We start from the raw sequence: 16,838 nt of genomic DNA on the forward strand, positions 1-16,838 counted from the left end.
AACTCCTCACTGTTCCTTAAAGACCCAGGCACATTCCTGCCTCAGGGCCTTTGCACTGGCTGTTCCCTCTGCCTGGAACATGTTTCCCTGTGATGCCAGGATGGCTCACCCATCACCTCCCTCAGTTTTTTACTCAGATGTCATCTTTTCACTGAATCTCTCCAAGGCCTCTCTATTTCAAATCACAACACGCCCCCACCTGGCCATTAGCACTCTGAAACCTCTTTTCCTGTTCATCATCTTCCCGTAGCACTTATGACCCCGCTATATATTATGAATGTGTTTAGATTGTTTACTCTCTGCCTTGCCTGCTAAAACGTGAGCTCCACGACGGAAGTGGGTATTGGTTGCTTGGCTCACAGCTGGGGCCCCCAGTACCAACCCGGGAATACACTACATATTCAATTAACATCTGCTGAATGCAAGATGGATCAGGGACATGGATACGTGAGGAGAAAAATGCGCTGGCCTAGAACCAGCCAGAGGTACCTCCTCCAACCCAGCATCCTGCTTCCCCTCCCCATGGCTCCCCATACACTCCTCCCCCCCATCTCAACCCACCCTCCGGGCTTGCTCCAGCTGCTCTGCCAGCTCTCCCAGTGCCTGGCCATGGCGCTGCCGCAGCTCCTGCACCGCCACCTCATGAACGCGCGTTTCCTCCTCCAGAGCCTTCTTCAACTCTGTCACCTCCTGTTCTCTCTTGGACCTTTTATTGGGGAAGGGGAAGGGAACAGAATTTCAGAATAGAGGAAGGCTGGGACTTTGAGGGAGCCCCTGACTGCTGGTTGTGCCTCCTTTTATTCTTTCCCTCCAAGGATGGGGACCTCACTCTACATTCCCCAAGGGATCTGGGCAGTGATGCTGCAGAAGAAGGGTGGCTTTAAGGGTGAGCTCCTAGGCATCTTTCAAAACCCTATTCAAAAGGCCCCTTCTCAAAGAAGTCTTTTTGGACTCCCTCCCATAGAGTGATACAAGGGCCCTCTCTGATCATCCACGATGCCCTGTCGTACTCCATTAAAGCTCACTTTGTTCTGCACTGTGTCTGTCTTTGCCCGAATCTGCCTACCCCTGGACTGGGAGTTCCTGAGGGCAATGCCTGAGTCTTGACTCATCTCTGTCCCCAGCGTGACCCACGCTGGGCCCAGAGCCCGTGTCCAATAAACAACTGTTGAACGACTAAACAACTGTGTGGATGGAGAGCTTGGACCCACATCCTTTTCCCTGCCCCGCCCCTAGCCCCCATGTGCCCCACCTGTGCCAGCTACAGGCCACCCAGCCTCACCGGAGCTCCTGCTGCGCGTTGGTGGAGTCCAGCGTGTCCTCCAGCTCGCTCCGCAGTGCCTCCAGCTCCTCACCCAGGTCCCGGCGCTGCTTCTCTGCCTTGGCCCTGGCTGCGCGCTCAGCCTCCAGGTCCTCCTGGGCCTCGGCCAGCCCCGCTTGTGCTTCCCGCAGGGATTTGAGCAGCTGGGCCCGGGCCCCGCCCTCATCCTCTGCCCTGGGGGTGGACGAGGACCAGGGGGTTGGTATAGGGGCAGGCAGGGGGTGGGGACGATTTCTAGGGGTTGGAGGGCCAGACACGGCCAGTCCCCGGTTAAAAGCCCAGCTCTGCCCTTGGGCATGTGTCTCCAGTACTCAGAGCCTCAGCTTTCTTAGCTGTAAAATGGGGATGACACCACCAGTAATCACAGGGACACTTATTAAGTTCCTGCCACTTGAGAGCACTTTATCATTTTGTGTAACATTCATGCCAAATGAGGAAACTGGGGCCCAGAGCGGGAAAGTACTTGCTTGCCCTGGTCACACGGTCAGTGGGTGGCTGACCCCAGAGTCCCTCCTCATAACCCCTATGGGATCGACCTCTTGCAAAGAGAAGCTGAATGGAGCAGCAGCGTGGACTCTGGGTTAAATGGCTCAGGGAGGTGGTCCAGTGGTTAGGACTCTGCACTTCCACTGCAGGGGGGTGTGGGTTCGATCCCTGGTCTGGGAACTAAGATTTCACAAGCCGTGCGGCAGCGGCCAAAAAAAAAAGAAAAAACAAAAAAAAACCCTGTAAGAATGGCTCAGGGAGATGCACCGACCATGGTCTGTATCTATCCCCTGCTCGGCCACCTGCCCTGGCAAGCGACAGCTTCTCTGAACTGCGGGCTCCTATCTGTGAGAAAGCGTGACTGCCCCCCTTCACAGGACTGCCGCGAGGTTGGCAGTGTAGCGCCAAAGGCTACATGTTATATGATTCCACGTGAAAGAGTAACAATTGGCAAATCCTATGCGGACAGAAAGCAAATCGGTGGTTGCCGGGGGTTGGGGGGGAGGGGAAACTGGAAGTGACTGCGTCATAGGATTCTTTTTTTGAGGTGACGAAAATGTTCTGAATAGAGGTAGTGGTTGCACAACATCGCAGACATACCAAAGGCCACTGAACTGTATGCTTTAAAACGGGTAATTTTTTTTCTTTCTGGCTGTGCCACGCATCTTGCAGGATCCCAGTGAAAGCACGGAGTCCTAATCGCTAGGCCACCAGGGAACTCCCTAAAATGGTTAATTTTGTTATGTGAATTTCACCTCAATACAAAAGAAAACGGAAAAAAATAACGGCAATAACGGAAGGTAGGAACAGACACACGCAGCATCTAATGAGGGCTTAGGGTATGCCAAGCATGTTCTCAGCCCCTTGTCATTTAATCCCTACACTAATCCTAGGAGAGTTTCTATAATCATGCCCTTTTGCCAGATAGAGAAACTGAGGCTCGAGAGGTGATGTCACCCAGGTGAGCTCACATGGCCAAAAAGGGGAGGAGCCAGGATTTGAACCCAGAAGTCAGGCTGGAGGGTGCGTGTTCTTAACCCACCTCCACCAACCCCGTGTCCCATCGATTCTCAGATGCACGTTTTCCCCACACTGTAACCTCTCTGAAATCAAGCTGCGCCCATACACAAGGGCACCTCAGGTCGCATGGAGTGCAGTGGGTGAAAAGCACTTGAAACACCGCGCATCATATCTGGCACACAGTAAGTGCTCAATAATTGTGAATGGCTGTAAGTATGACGATTATGATTCCTAAGACGGCCAGACCACCTACCAATCACAGCGGATTCTGGGCTGTTTGGTTTTGAGAGGCTGGGGTTGTGGGAGAAGAAGAAATAGCATTTCCTTGCCTCTGTGCAAGAAACTGTGTAAGTCACCAGACACGTAGGGCCCGGTTTCAGTCTTCCCTTAACCAAGTGGGCTTGGAACTCTGTGTCCATCTTACGGAAGGGGACACGGAGGCTCAGAGTGGGTGTGCACGGCTGGTGAGCGGCTCGGCCGAGCTCTGTACCTGCGGGAGGGTCTCGCCAGGCGCCCCCAACGCTGGCAGGCGGCGCCCCCGTGCTGTGCACCCCACCCGGCCCACTCCGCACCTGGCCAAGGCGACCTGCAGCTCCTCCTCCTTGCGGCCCAGCTGGGCCCGCAGCTCCTCCGCCCGCTGCTGCTGTTCCACCATCTGCTCCTGCAGCTCTGAGCCCTCCACGTCCAGCCGCCGCTTCAGCTTCTCCAGCTCCTGGCGGCTCTTCTCCTCCTTCCGGAGGCGATCTGGAGGCGGGAGGTGGGGGGGTGGGGCATGCACGAGGGAGCCAGACCCACACACCCAGGGAGACCCACGGCCCCCGCAGTCAGGCTGAGCTCAGCGTCTCTTTCCACCCCTCCCGCTCTTTCCCAGCTTCCCCATCCCTGGGATCGCCCACTGGTCCCCAGACCCCCAGATGCCTTCTCCCCTCCGCCCCCCAGGGACAGCCCCTGCTCCTGCTTGCTGGCTCTCTCTGCCCTGCCCTTTCCTCCCTGCCTCCCCGGCCTCCTCCTGTGCTCTCTCTCTTCTGTTTCTGCTTCTGAGTCCACAGCAAGGGACAGAGATAAAAAAGTGTCTGAAACAGCTAGTGGGACCGTCAGATTGAGAGTGACCCAAGACACTTAGGAGAGAGTGAGAGAATTGGTTGGAGAGAGACAGAAACAACTTAAGAGCTGGGAGGACACCTAACCTGTCCCGAGTCTTCTTTCCTGCCCCCATTTAACAGATATGACCACTGAGGCCCCAGAGCACATGAAGGTCACCCGAGGTACCCCCTGACCCCGCTGGAGTGTGCACGGGCCCCCACTGAGGGGCAGGTGCTCACCCTCCATGTCTGCAATCGTGGCCTCGTATTTGAGTCGAAGCTTATTGAGGCTCTTGACTTTCTCCTCCTCCTCAGCTGCCTGGGATGAGAACTCGGCCAGACGCTCCTCCAGCAGCTTCCGCTCCTGAGGGTGGTAGGAGGTGGGGGTGGGGCATTAGGGGCCCGACCCTCATCTTTGATATCATTCTCATCTGCGTTTCTGCTTATCTCCATCCTTCCCTGACCTTTCCTGCTCCCACCCCCTTCCCTCCTTTTGCATTCTTTAGGGTCTAGGGACCCGTCCTACCCCCACGGGGTTCACGCCTGTTAACTGTGGAGACTCCCACTATTTGAAGGACACCCCCATTCATTAACCCATTGGCCCACAGATGGATACTGAGGTTGATTCAAATCAATTGCTATTATAAACAACACTGCAGTGAACATCTTTGCACATGTGCTGCACTTATGGGTGAGTTCTGGAGCCTTGTGACTACTACAGGTCCAGCTCATGGACCAGCAGCATCAGCACCAAACGGGAGCTTGCTAGGAATGGAATCTCAGGTTCCACCCGAGACGGCTGAATCAGAATCTCCATTTTAACAAGTTCTCCATATAATTCCTGGGCACGGTGGAGTTTGAGAAGCACTGGCCTGGAGCAGCTCTTTTCTTTTTTCTTTCTGTTTATTATTTTTATTTATTATTTTATTTTTTAAATTTATTTTTGAGCAGCACTTTTCAAACTGTCAGTGGTTTTGGAAATCAAGGCAGGGGGTCAGCACTACCTCAAAAAGGAACAAATAGAACAGAGCAGAAGAGAAGAGCCACCGCATCCAAGGAATGTTGCAAAAAACTGTGCATCCTTGAGCTCTCAACTCAGGCACCATTGCCTCCAGGAAGCCTGCCCTGACTACCCCTAGCACAAGTCAGGCCACCCCACTTCCATGGTTTTCTGTTCTTTTCTGACCGTTTATAATTAGTTCATGATGTGTGGTTATGTTGATTTCCTGGGGTGACTCATCTAGCTTCCCTCTCCCCCCATGCCCCTGTGAGGACAGAAATGGTTTTCTAGTTAGTTAAATGCCATATCGCCTGTGCCTAGTCCAGTCCTGGCTGTGCCATGTTAAAGATGGTGGCAGACTCTTCACCATGTCCCCAGCCAGAGGCAGAGTCTAATTCCCCAACCCTTGAATCTAGACTGAGTCTGCTTTAAGCTCAGTGGTCTGCAGACCACAGCCTGCAGGCCAAATATGGCCCACTGCTTGTGTTTATAAATAAAGTTTTATTGGGACACAGCCACGCCCATTTGATCACAGACCACCTGTGGCTGCTTTCATGCTACAACGGCAGAATTGAGTGGTTGTCACAGAAACGGAGTGGCCTGCCAAGGCCCGAATATTTACTATCTGGCCTTCTAGAGAAAATGTTTGCCAACACCTGATCTATAGAATTCAAGGGAAGTGATGCCGTGTCAGTTCCAGCCTTAAGCCTTTCAGAGACCTGCCCACTTCCACTTCTTTTTCTGGGAGCCCTGAGCTGCCAGGTGAGAAACCCAGGCTCTCCCGTGGGCAGAGAGGTCACACAAAAGAGCACCTGGACACCAGCCCTCCAGCGCCCGCCACTACGTCATCGCGACTGCTTAAGGGGACCACAGTCCAGCCCACCCACACAACGATGGGATGTAATGAAACGGGGGTCGTTTTTAGCGATGCGGCCTTGGGGTGTCGGATGATCCAGAGATAGATAATGACACATAATAGCTGCTCAATAAATACCAGCTTGAGTGAAGCTGTGACAGAGACGCAAGGAGCTGGAAAGGGTTCAAAGGAGACACAGCCAAGACCGAGAGTTTGAAGACCCCTAGAGGTGGGGCAAGCTGGGGGGGATGCAGAGAAGGACCTGTGCTCACCAGTGAGCCCACTCCCCCTGCCCTTGGGGTCACAGCCCACCCACCTTGCTCAGCTTGGCGTTCTGATCTTCCAAGAGTAACAGATCCTCCCCAAACTTTTTCAGCTTTGCCTCCGTCGTCACTTTCTCCAGCTGCAGCTTCTGCCGGGCCCCTTCCTCAGACTCGAGGTGGGTCTCCAGCTCCTGCAGTGGGGAGAAGGCAGGGTTGAGGACCCAGCGGCTGGGGACTGACGTGTCATGGGAAGGATGGGTGGAGGGGATGGTTCACGGATCTCCGGGGCTCATGGCTCAGACAGGTCCACAGTCTGGGTGGGGCTGGGAAGGATCCAACGCTTACTTTTCATTCATTGGGTCAATAAACACTGATTGAGTGCCTGGTGGGGGCCAGGCACCGTTTGAGGTATTAGGATAGATAAAAATCTTTGTCTATCACATTGAAATCACATTCTTGTATGTGTGTGTGAAGATTATAAACAACAAACATGTCACAGAGATGGGCACCGTCCACTACAGCAGTCACCAGGCACGCGGGGCGATTTGTGGTGTGAGACTGGAAATTAAGATTCAATATTTTGCAATGACATGGACGAACCTCAAGGGCATTATGCTAAGGGAAATAAGTCAGACAGAGAAATACAAATACCAGACAATCTCACTTATGAGTGGAATCGAAGAAACAAAACTAAAACAAGAAAAAAACACAAGCTCAGGGCTCTCCTGGTGGCGCAGTGGTTGGGAATCTGCCTGCCAACGCAGGGGACACAGGTTCGATCCCTGGTCCAGGAAGATCCCACATGCCGCGGAGCAGCTAAGCCCGTGTGCCACAACTACTGAGCCCAACTGCTGCAACTACTGAAGCCTGCGTGCCTAGAGCCTGTGCTCCACAGCAGGGGGAAGCCACCTCAATGAGAAGCCCGCGCACGGCAAGGAAGAGTAGCCCCCACTCGCCACAACTAGAGAAAGCCCACACACAGCAACGAAGACCCAACACAGCCAAAAATAAATAAATAAATGAATAAATAAAAACGCAAGCTCAGGGAATTCCCTGGTGGTCCAATGGTTAGGACTTGGTGCTCTCACTGCCGAGGGCCTGGGTTCAATACCTGATCGGGAAACTAAGATCCTGCAAACTGAGTGGCACAACAAAACAAAACAAAACAAAACCCACAGGTTCATAGATGCAGAGAACAGATTGGTAGTTGCCAGAGGTGTGCGGGTAGGGAGGTGGGAGAAATGGGTGAAGGGGTTCAAACTTCCAGTTATGAAATAAGTCATAGGGATGTAATGTACAGCATGGCGGCTGTAGCTAATAATACTTTATTGTGTATTTGAAAATTGCTAAGGGAGTAGATCTTAAAAATTCTCATCACAAGAAAAATTTTTTTCTAACTACTTAAGGTGCTGGATGTAAATTAGACTTATTGCAGTGATCACTTTGCAATGTATATAGATATCGAATCATTATGTGTACACCTGAAAGTAATATAATGTTATATGTCAATTACACCTCAATTTTTAAAAATTCAATATTACGTGTGGCCTTGATGGCTGGTAAAATTGGGAGTCCCTATAATGGCCTAATCACAAGTCCTTCTACCTGCCCTGCTACCAAAGACAAGGTCCCCTAACCAATAACCCTCTGTATCCTGGGGACCAGACAGGGTACCTGCTTATCCCTATCTAGTAGGCTTCAGTTACCTGCTAGTCCTTGGAATTATTTAAAACAAACCAATCGGGAATTCCCTGGTGGTCCAGTGGTTAGGACTCTGCGTTTCCACTGTAGGGGGCATGGATTCGATCCCTGGTCGGGGAACTAAGATCCCGCATGCCGTGTGGCACAGCCAAAAAATAAAAAATAAATAAACAAACCAATCACATCTTCCTGCAGGAACCAGGGGTCACCTCATCCTCTTGTTACCACTAGGCTTGCCTCTCACAGCTGCAGCTTGTTCATGCCATTCCTGAATGCAACCCCACTGTGACTCTCTGTGCCATGGTGTCTGCCTCCCTCAGGCTGTGAACATTTGTGACTAATAACGTGCTTTCTGTCTCATCTGTCCAGGATCAGGTGTGGTGTGTTAGGCCATCTCCATAACCACAGGGCAGGATCCCCGCCCCCCTCACCAATGGGGTCAAGAGGAGGTAATTAAAGTACTACTGAGTTCTTAAAATGTGACCAGTCTGAGTCATCGAATTTTCAATTTAATTCGATTTCTTTTAAATTTAAAACCAGTCACTCAATTAATTATTGGGGAACTTTTAAGTGTGTTTGGATCAACTTGGGGATGTCAATCTACTTTTTTTCACAGAAGAAGTTATGAAACACAAATGCAGATGAAGTCCTGCCAATGAAAATTGAGCATCTGAATTGAGACGTGCCTTAAGTGTAAAATACACAATGGATTTTGAAGGGGAACCATGGCAGGGCAGCCTGCCTTGGAATGCAGCAGCACAGAGGCAAATGGAGCCAGGAGATGGAGAGAGGCAGAGTACTGAAGCTACTGCTTGAGCACCCGGATCCAGCCATGCCTGACGCTTACACATTCTAGAGTCTCCCATTAATTTGAAAGCCAAAAAAAAAAAGTATTCTTTTTGCTTAAGACACTTGGAGCTGAGTTTTGTTTTGTTTCATTTTTTCAAATTCATGGCCAAAAGAGGCAGGGTTTGCTGAAGCACAGGTGTGTGGGGTAAACAGAAGGGGTGGGGGGAGGCGGCCTCGGGCGCACGGGGGCCAGACCTGTATATGTTGCTGCAGCCTCCTCTTCTCGGTTTGCAGCTGGCGGCTGCACTCCTCCTCCTCGCCCACACGGGCCTCTAGCTCCGACACCACCAGTTCCAGCTCCTGCTTTCGGGCTGCCAGCCGCCCCCGGGTCTCCTCAGTCTCAGCACACAATTCTGCCTCTGCTCGCAGTTGCTCTGCCAGGCGGGCACGCTCCTCTTCCAGCTGGGGATGGGGTAGGAGGTCAGCGTCCGTTAGGTAGTGCTCCCAGGATGGCCCTCAGTGGAGCACAAGGTCCCTCCTGCCCCCTGAGTTACTTTGCCTTTTGAGGCCTGGGGGGCAGGAGGGAGAGATGGAAGACAGTCCCCCATTCTGCTCTTCATCTCAGGATGACCCCTAGTCACCAAGGCAGACCCCTGGGGGCCTCCCTCTCCCTCACCTCCCTACAGCCCATCAGTCCCCAGCTCCATCCCTCCTGCCCCCCTCCTCTCTCCCCATAACCCTAACAGGCTTGAGCCTCATCCTCTCCCAATGGACTCTCTACCCGCTCTCCCAGCCTCCAGTCTCTCCATCTCCAGTCCATCCTCCAAATAGCTCCAGGGAGGACTTTCTATCAGCTCACAGTGCATTTAATACTCCTACGCCTAGAAATTTAACCAAAGGAAATAATTCTGAAAAAACAAACAGAAAAATGCTCAAGAAGGGGTTTGCTTCAGCGTTATTTTAAGATTCCAGAAATACTGGCAACAGTTAAAAGTCCACCGCCTGTGTAGGATAGCCCAGCCCCTGCCCTGCCCGATGCTGGACCAGCCTCCTGATCATCTTGGCTCTGCAGCAACCAGCCCCACCCCCACTCAACACCCTGGCTACATCCCCAGGGCCCCGCTCCCAGCATCTCGCTGCTCAACCACACCAGTTTCCGCCCCCATTCGGCCCCAGTAAACCTCGGTTCTCCGCCAGCCCGCAACCTACCCCTGCCCCCGACCCAGCTCAGCTGGAAGCCCCGCCCACCATAGGCTCCTCCCACCACCACGCCCTCACCCGGGGACCTCGCCCCTTACCTGCGCCACCCGGCCCTGGAGCTCGCCCACCTCGCGGGCACTCTGCTGCTGCAGCTCCTGCACTTTCTGTAGTTCCTGCGCCCGTGCCTGCAGCACCTCATCCTGCCGCGTTACCTGCAGCAGTGGCTTCACCTAGGGGGACAGGAGGGATGGTGGGTGACTGGCTCCCACCGTGGGAGGCCGCTGGGCTCAGGAGCTAAGAACTCACGCTCTGAGCAGGGCCGCATTCCTGGGTTCGCATTTCAGCTCCTCCACTACTGGCCTTGTGACCCCATCAGTCGGAATGAGTGAATGACTTCACATTTGCCAACAGCCTAGAACAGTCCGGGGTACAGTACAAGCAGCACTAAATGTGTCCCTTTTTTGCTACAGGGTCCCTTTGCCTACAGGAGACACTGTGCCTCAAAGTTCTTGGTCCAAGGTCCATAGTGAGAGATGCACTTTACACTGTGTGATTCCAGGCTGGAGTGACAGGCCAGCCCCCCACCCCCCATGAATAACCAAAATGAAAGTTTCACCAAACCACCCTCCCCTTTGCTAAGCGGGATTGCTCTGCTCATGTCTGTTCTATTGTTTTTCTTTGGTTCTCCTCAACTCCGATTCTTCTCAACTTCTCTACTGTATTTGATTCTATTTTATTATCTTCTTTTCTGAGCTAATTCATAGCATTTATCACAGCTATAACTTTCTGTTTATTTGTGGGATTCATTCACGGATGCCTGTGTGGACCAAGAATGTTGCCGGACGTCGCCTGCCATATCGGTAAACAGAGGATGTTGAGGCCATCAAGCCGGGAGCTGCTGCAGCTGCCCCCAACGGTGCACCCCGAGCGGATTCAGGACGGAGGAAAACAGGATACTGGCCCTAGGTCATTAAGGTGCACATCAAAGGAATAATTTCATTCAGCCCGGACTCTCGCATCTTCCCATTCAGAGAAAAGCATTCATTAACTCAAGATGGCTGGGTTTTCTTTAATTAGCAGTAATCTTGATGTTTGACTACCTGGTTTTGTTTGTTTGTTTGTTTGTTGCAAAGCTCCTATATATCCCAGCTCCTCCCTTCCCTCTTTGGAACAGTCCCTCAGAGCTATCTGAGGGCCGTATCCCGGGCTAAAGTCCTCAGTAAAGCCCCAAACAAAACATAATTCTCAGCTTGTAGGTTGTGTATTTTTTTTCAGTCGACACCTGGCAAACCACACCTCCTGTCCCCGGACCTAGGATAGGCAAACTTTTTCTTAAAGGGCCAGCTAGGAAATATTTGAGGCTTTGCAGGCTATCCTGTCTCTGTTTTAACTACTCCATTCAGCTGCTGTAACTCAAAAACAGGCACAGACAATACAGTAACCAAACCAATGGGCATTTACAAAAACAGGTGTCTGGCCCATGGGCCGTAGCTTACCAACCCCTGCCCTAAACTGTGGGCTCCACGGGGCAGGGCACTGTATTTTTTTTTTAATTGAAGTATATAGTTGATTTACAACATTGTGTTAGTTTAAGGTGCACAGCATAGTGATTCAGTTATATATAACTATATATATTCTTATATATTCTAATATATATATATATATATTCTTTTTTAGATTCTTTTCCATTATAGGTTATTACAAGATATTGGGTATAGTTCCCTGTGTTATACAGTAGGTCCTTGTAGGTGGGGCATTGTCTGTTTTTATTTACCATTTTATTATTGTACCCTCAAAAGTTACTGGCACATAGTAGGTGCTCAGTTAACATGGGCTGAGGGCATGTAGGCTGACAGTTCAGACGTCATATTCAGAATTACACTGAACAGCTGTGTTTTTGCCTCCAAATCTCCATCCTCCTTCCTGGTCTCCAATTTCCCATTGGGAGAACACCCTGCCTCGAAGCTCACACACTTGGCTCCGCCCCTCTGCATCGGGGAGGCATGTGATGCCGGCCTGGCTCATCTGATGTGTAATGACTGGTTCTGGGATGGTCATATGACTCCAGCCAGGCCAGTGAGAGTGAAACCTGGGACTCTGGCTGGAGCTCTGTGATAAGAAAAGACCACAGTGGCCTAGTTGGTGGCCGCCATGTGGGAAGAGTCTGCAGGGATCATCATGGAGGAAAGTCACATGGGAGGCACAGAATGTCAGATAACTAACATTGTTTGGGACCTTGTGCAATAAGGGGTTAACTCAGCAGGTCTGGGTTGTTCAAACCCTGCACATTTCAAGGAAAGGACTGGCCCTTGGCTGGTTCCTGCGAGATCATCTCTAAACCTTTGGATTATCCTGCCTGATAAGAGTCCTTTATTTACCTTGACCTCTGGCGGGGCTGGAGTAACTAAGGTCAACCACGTGGACAGTCAAGGGGGTCAATCACATGCCTATGAAAACCCTAGACACTAAGGCTTGGGTAAGCTTCCTTGGTTGGCAATATTCCATATGTGCTGTCATACAGCATTTCTACAAGAATTAAGTCCTATCTGTACAATTCTACTGGGAGTGGACAATTGGAAGCTCGTGTCTGGTCTCTCCTGGACTCTGCCCTGTGCGCCTTTTACCTTTTCTGATTTCAATGTCCATCCTTTCACTGTAATAAACTGTAACCATGAGCATAAGAGCTTTTCTAAGTTCTGTGAGTCCTTCCAGTGAATCATTGACTCCTAGGGGGTCTTAGGGACCTCAACTCAACCCTGGATCCAGCTGCACCTAAAGCTGTCCCATATCTTTTATCCACGTTGGTTTGGGTCAGATTTTTTGTCGCTTGTTACCTCAAGGATCCTGATGAACAAAAGGTGGGCTGATTAGTCCCATTTTGCACATGCACAAAACTGAGGTCCAAACCAAGAAAGTCACTTGCCCAAGCAGACCTGGCCCCAAGGAGCTGTCTCCTTGCCACTTGGGCCACCTCTCCAGGGGCCCTCACCTTGATGAAGAGCCGCCACCACTGCCAGTGTCTCAGCTTGAGGTAAGCTGCACAGTTCCGCTGCATCACCCTCAGAGCACTCTGCTGCTGCTGGCGCTTCTGGAAGGCCCTGGGTGGGGAGATGGGCGGCTGGGACAATGCAGACTCCGCCCCTCCAGGCCCTGTCCCCTTAGCAAGGGAGCAAAGCTCTCTCCAATTAGTCAACCATTATTAAATGCCTACTGTGTGCAAGCACTGCTCTATTATCAGTAAATCTTGTTGGGTTCCGTCTATCAGTCTCTCTGTCCTTGACTCTCTCTGCCCTATTCCCCCCTCTCCGTTCCCACAGCCCCAGCCCCAGTTCAGCCCCAGCCTCATCTTCCACCCACTGGACCCTCACCCCAGCCACCTCCCCAGCTTCCCAGCCTCCAGAGAGGGCTTTCTATGTCCACAGCTGACCCACCCCTCTCCTGCTCCTCAGTGCCCCTGGATATGGTCCCTGCCCCTCTGCCTGGTGTTTGGGGAGTCCTTTATTCTCTGATCCTTCCTCTGGGCCAGTTCCAAGGGAGAAGGAGACTCTCCTGAAAACTCCCTGCATTCCTGAAATGTACCAGGCTCTCACATCACTAGGCCTTGGCACAAGCTGTCACTCCTGCCTGGAACACCTTTCCCATCCTCCTTCATCTACCTGGTCTGAAGGGCCTCTTGCTGTACCTGTATGACCCCCATCAAAGCACATCTCGCCCTGGACTGTGACACTTTGTGCCCGTGTACGTCTCCCCCTCCAGATCGGAGTCCCTTGAGGGAATGGCCACTAAGGTGATCACACGGACCTGGTTTGCCTGGGACTTTCTGTGTTTTAGCACAGAAGATCATGCATCCTGGGAAACCTCCAGTCCCAGGCAAACCGGGATGGTTGGTCACCCTATGGCTGAGTCTAGCTCTTCTCTGTGTCCCCAGCATTGCTCAGGAGCCTCAGGGACTGTAGAACCAAGAAGCCTGGGCATCCAGTGGCTCCATCCTTTTGTTCTCAGCCCTTCTACCATCCTGGAGGCCCTGACATCTGGAGCCAACTGATCTTCTACCATCCTGGAGCCTCCCTGACCCAGCCTCTGGGGCCATCTGGTCAACCTCCTTCCTGACCCAGCCTCTGGGGCCATCTGGTCAACCTTTACCTGAACCAGCCCCTGGGGCCATCTGGTCAACCCCTCCCTGAACCAGCCTTGGCCAACGTGACCCCAAGAGATAGTGTGGAGCCGCACTTGCGAGCCAGGTATCCCCGGGCAGCTGCCTGGAAGGACACAATGATGTCTGTGACCTTCAGGTCCCGCTCTTCTTCTAGCTGGGCCAGAACCCCTGCCCGGAAGAAGATCTTGCTTTGTCCCACGCGGTAGAGGTTGGGGTCCAATTCCAGGGCCTGGATCTGTGAGAGTGGGGGAGGGGTCATGAGGAGGAAGGGTGATCCAAGGGGAGGCTCCAGTTCAACCTCCTCCACCACCTGAGACCGTGCACACACACGTTCACACTCATGCACCCACCCTCAGCCTCTACCTCACACTCACCATCTTCTCACAGGCCTGCTTCCCATCCATAAAGCCCTTGGGGATGGCATTGGGTGTCAGGATCTCGTACCTGAAGTGGGTGGGGAGGGGTGGGGGAGGGGTGAAGAGTAACAGCAAACTGTCACCATGGCCAGGCACTGGGTTCAGAGTGACAAATAGCAATAATAACAATAACAATAGGAACAGTAAGAAAAACAAATATTTAAGTATTACCGAGGGCCACACACCAGGCTGAGAGCATTAATACCACCACCAATGGCAACATCATCAATATGTCCTAGGTGTGTCCACTCCTAGGACACACCACGTGCTGATTACGAGTGTTTAATTACACCAACACCATAGGTCATTGAGACGTAAAAGAAAGGTGTGTCTCGGAAGTGTGAGAATAACAACAAATAGGGGCTGATGCTCTTGAACTTATTACGTGTCAGGTCCTGAGCTAAGTGCTTTACAGCTGTTTCTTTCACATTTCTCAGTGCAACTCCAAATTTTAAAAGTACGTTTCATAAGCACCCATGTGTCTGTCCTCAGAGCCTTTCTCCTGCTGTGCCCTCTCCCTGGATCCTGACATTTCATTAAAATTAATGCATACTAGATATACAAAATATATACGCAAACACATATATCATATACATAATATTATGTATTAATGTCATATATTAATATGCGATATTTTTTGACTGGTGATTGGGAAACGTGTGTGTGTGTGTGTGTCTGTGCGTGTGTGTGTGTGTATCAGAGTTTCTCAGTCACCAGGGATCTTGTTAAAATGCAGATACTAATTCAGTAAGTCTGGGGTGGGGCCTGAAAATGTGCATACCCAGCAAGCTGTCCGGTGATACTGATGCTGCTGGCCTGGGGACCACACTTTGAGTGTGAAACTGCAGACCTGCAGCAGCTACTGGCCACACGCAACTACTGAGCCCCTGAAACATGGCTGGGGCAGTTGGGCAACTGGATTTTTAAATGCGGTTCATTTTAACTAAGTGAGCAGGGGGGACTTCCCTTCCCTTCCCTGGTGGGCCAGTGGTTAATACTCTGTGCTCCCAATGCAGGGGGTCCAGGTTCGATCCCTGGTCAGGGAACTAGATCCTGCATGCTGCAACTAAGACCCAGCACAGTCAAATAAATCAATAAATATTAAAAAAAAAAAACAAAACTGAAGCAGTGTAAAATATTTTTCTGTTCAACACAATTTATTTCTTTTCTTTTTTTTGGCCACTTGTCTTGTGGGGATGTTAGCTCCCCAACCAGGGACTGAACATGTGCCCTCAGCAGTAAAAGCAGGGAGTCCTAACCACTGGACCGCCAGGGAATTGCCACAATTTCATTGTTTTGATAGGACTACATTTCACTTTGACCACTGGAAATTTAGTGTCTGAATTGAGATGTGCTACAGGTGTAAGACATACACCAAATTTCGAAGACTCAGTAGGAATAAAAGAATGCACAATGTCTCAGTACTAATTTTTTATATTGATTACATGTTAAAATGATCTAATACCTTGAGTGTACTGGGTTAAATAAACTCTTATCATGTAATTTCACCTGTTTCTTTTTACTTTTAAAAATATGGCTACTAGAAAATTTTAAATTGTATATGGGGCTCACATTCTCTTTCTATTGCATGGTGTTGCTATATACAGCTTGCATGAAGCATAATTTTTGTTATAATATTCACCATATTACTGGCTTATTATATGTTGATATTTTTTTCTTCTCTCCTATTCGACTGCGTTTTTTTTTTAAAAATAAACTTATTTATTTATTTATGGCTGCATTGGGTCTTTGTTGCTGTGCGCGGGCTTCTACTCTTTGTTGCGGTGCGCAGGCTTCTCATTGCGGTGGCTTTTGTTGTGGAGCATGGGCTCTAGGTGCATGGGCTTCAGTAGTTGTGGCACACGGGCTCAGTAGTTGTGGCTCACAGGCTCTAGAGCGCAGGCTCAGTAGTTGTGGTGCACGGGCTTAGTTGCTCCGTGGCATGTGGAAATTTCCCAGACCAGGACTCGAACCTGTGTCCCCTGCTTTGGCAGGTGGATTCTTAACCACTGCACCACCAGGGAAGTCCTCGACTGCATTTTTATAAGAAATGCCGATTGCGATACCCAGATCGCAGCATAGTACTCTATGCCCTTTCTCTTGGGGAGTCCAGTGAATGGGGGCATTGCTCTCCCATATCACAGAGGAGAAAGCTGAGACTCAGTAACCAAAGGAACTTGCCCGGAGGCCCCGCCCCTCCACTCGCGCTGAGGCCCCACCCCTGACCCCTCCCAGAAGTAGCAGTTGGGGTGCTTTGGATGCAGGCACCCAAGCCCTACCCCACCCCATGCCGCTCACCTCTGCCGGAATTCCTGGAAGAGGATGCGGTTGGGAAAGCCCTGGCGACAGATGCGGATGCCCTCCAGGACGCCGTTACAGCGCAGCTGGTCCAGCACCAGCCGCGGCTCCAGCTTCCCAGCCTGCAAAGAGCAGTCACAGACATGCGAGGTCAGTGGCTGCCACACGGAGGCGCCACTCACTGGATGGCAGCTGTCAGGGGAACTCAGGTGGATGGCAGTTTGGGCAGGTCAAAAATGGTTGGCAATTT

The 16,838-nt window shown here is 51.2% G+C and overlaps 1 protein-coding gene across 4 annotated transcripts in view; it reads right to left on the bottom strand.

Annotated features, from left to right (window-relative positions):
* The window catches only part of MYH14 (myosin heavy chain 14), a 91,279-nt gene that overhangs the window by 30,171 nt on the left and 44,270 nt on the right, over positions 1-16,838 (bottom strand). For all 4 annotated transcript variants that reach the window (XM_032612628.1, XM_032612627.1, XM_032612629.1 and 1 more), the window contains 11 exons: positions 16,589-16,710; positions 14,249-14,318; positions 13,949-14,109; positions 12,708-12,816; positions 9,817-9,948; positions 8,774-8,980; positions 6,082-6,219; positions 4,150-4,273; positions 3,400-3,571; positions 1,283-1,495; positions 562-706 (listed from right to left, as the gene is read on the bottom strand). In XM_032612628.1, coding sequence (XP_032468519.1) covers positions 562-706; positions 1,283-1,495; positions 3,400-3,571; positions 4,150-4,273; positions 6,082-6,219; positions 8,774-8,980; positions 9,817-9,948; positions 12,708-12,816; positions 13,949-14,109; positions 14,249-14,318; positions 16,589-16,710 — 1,593 coding nt within the window. The remainder of the gene's footprint in view (positions 1-561; positions 707-1,282; positions 1,496-3,399; positions 3,572-4,149; positions 4,274-6,081; positions 6,220-8,773; positions 8,981-9,816; positions 9,949-12,707; positions 12,817-13,948; positions 14,110-14,248; positions 14,319-16,588; positions 16,711-16,838) is intronic.

Source organism: Phocoena sinus, chromosome 19 (genome assembly GCF_008692025.1).
Source record: "Phocoena sinus isolate mPhoSin1 chromosome 19, mPhoSin1.pri, whole genome shotgun sequence".
Lineage (NCBI taxonomy): Eukaryota > Metazoa > Chordata > Mammalia > Artiodactyla > Phocoenidae > Phocoena > Phocoena sinus.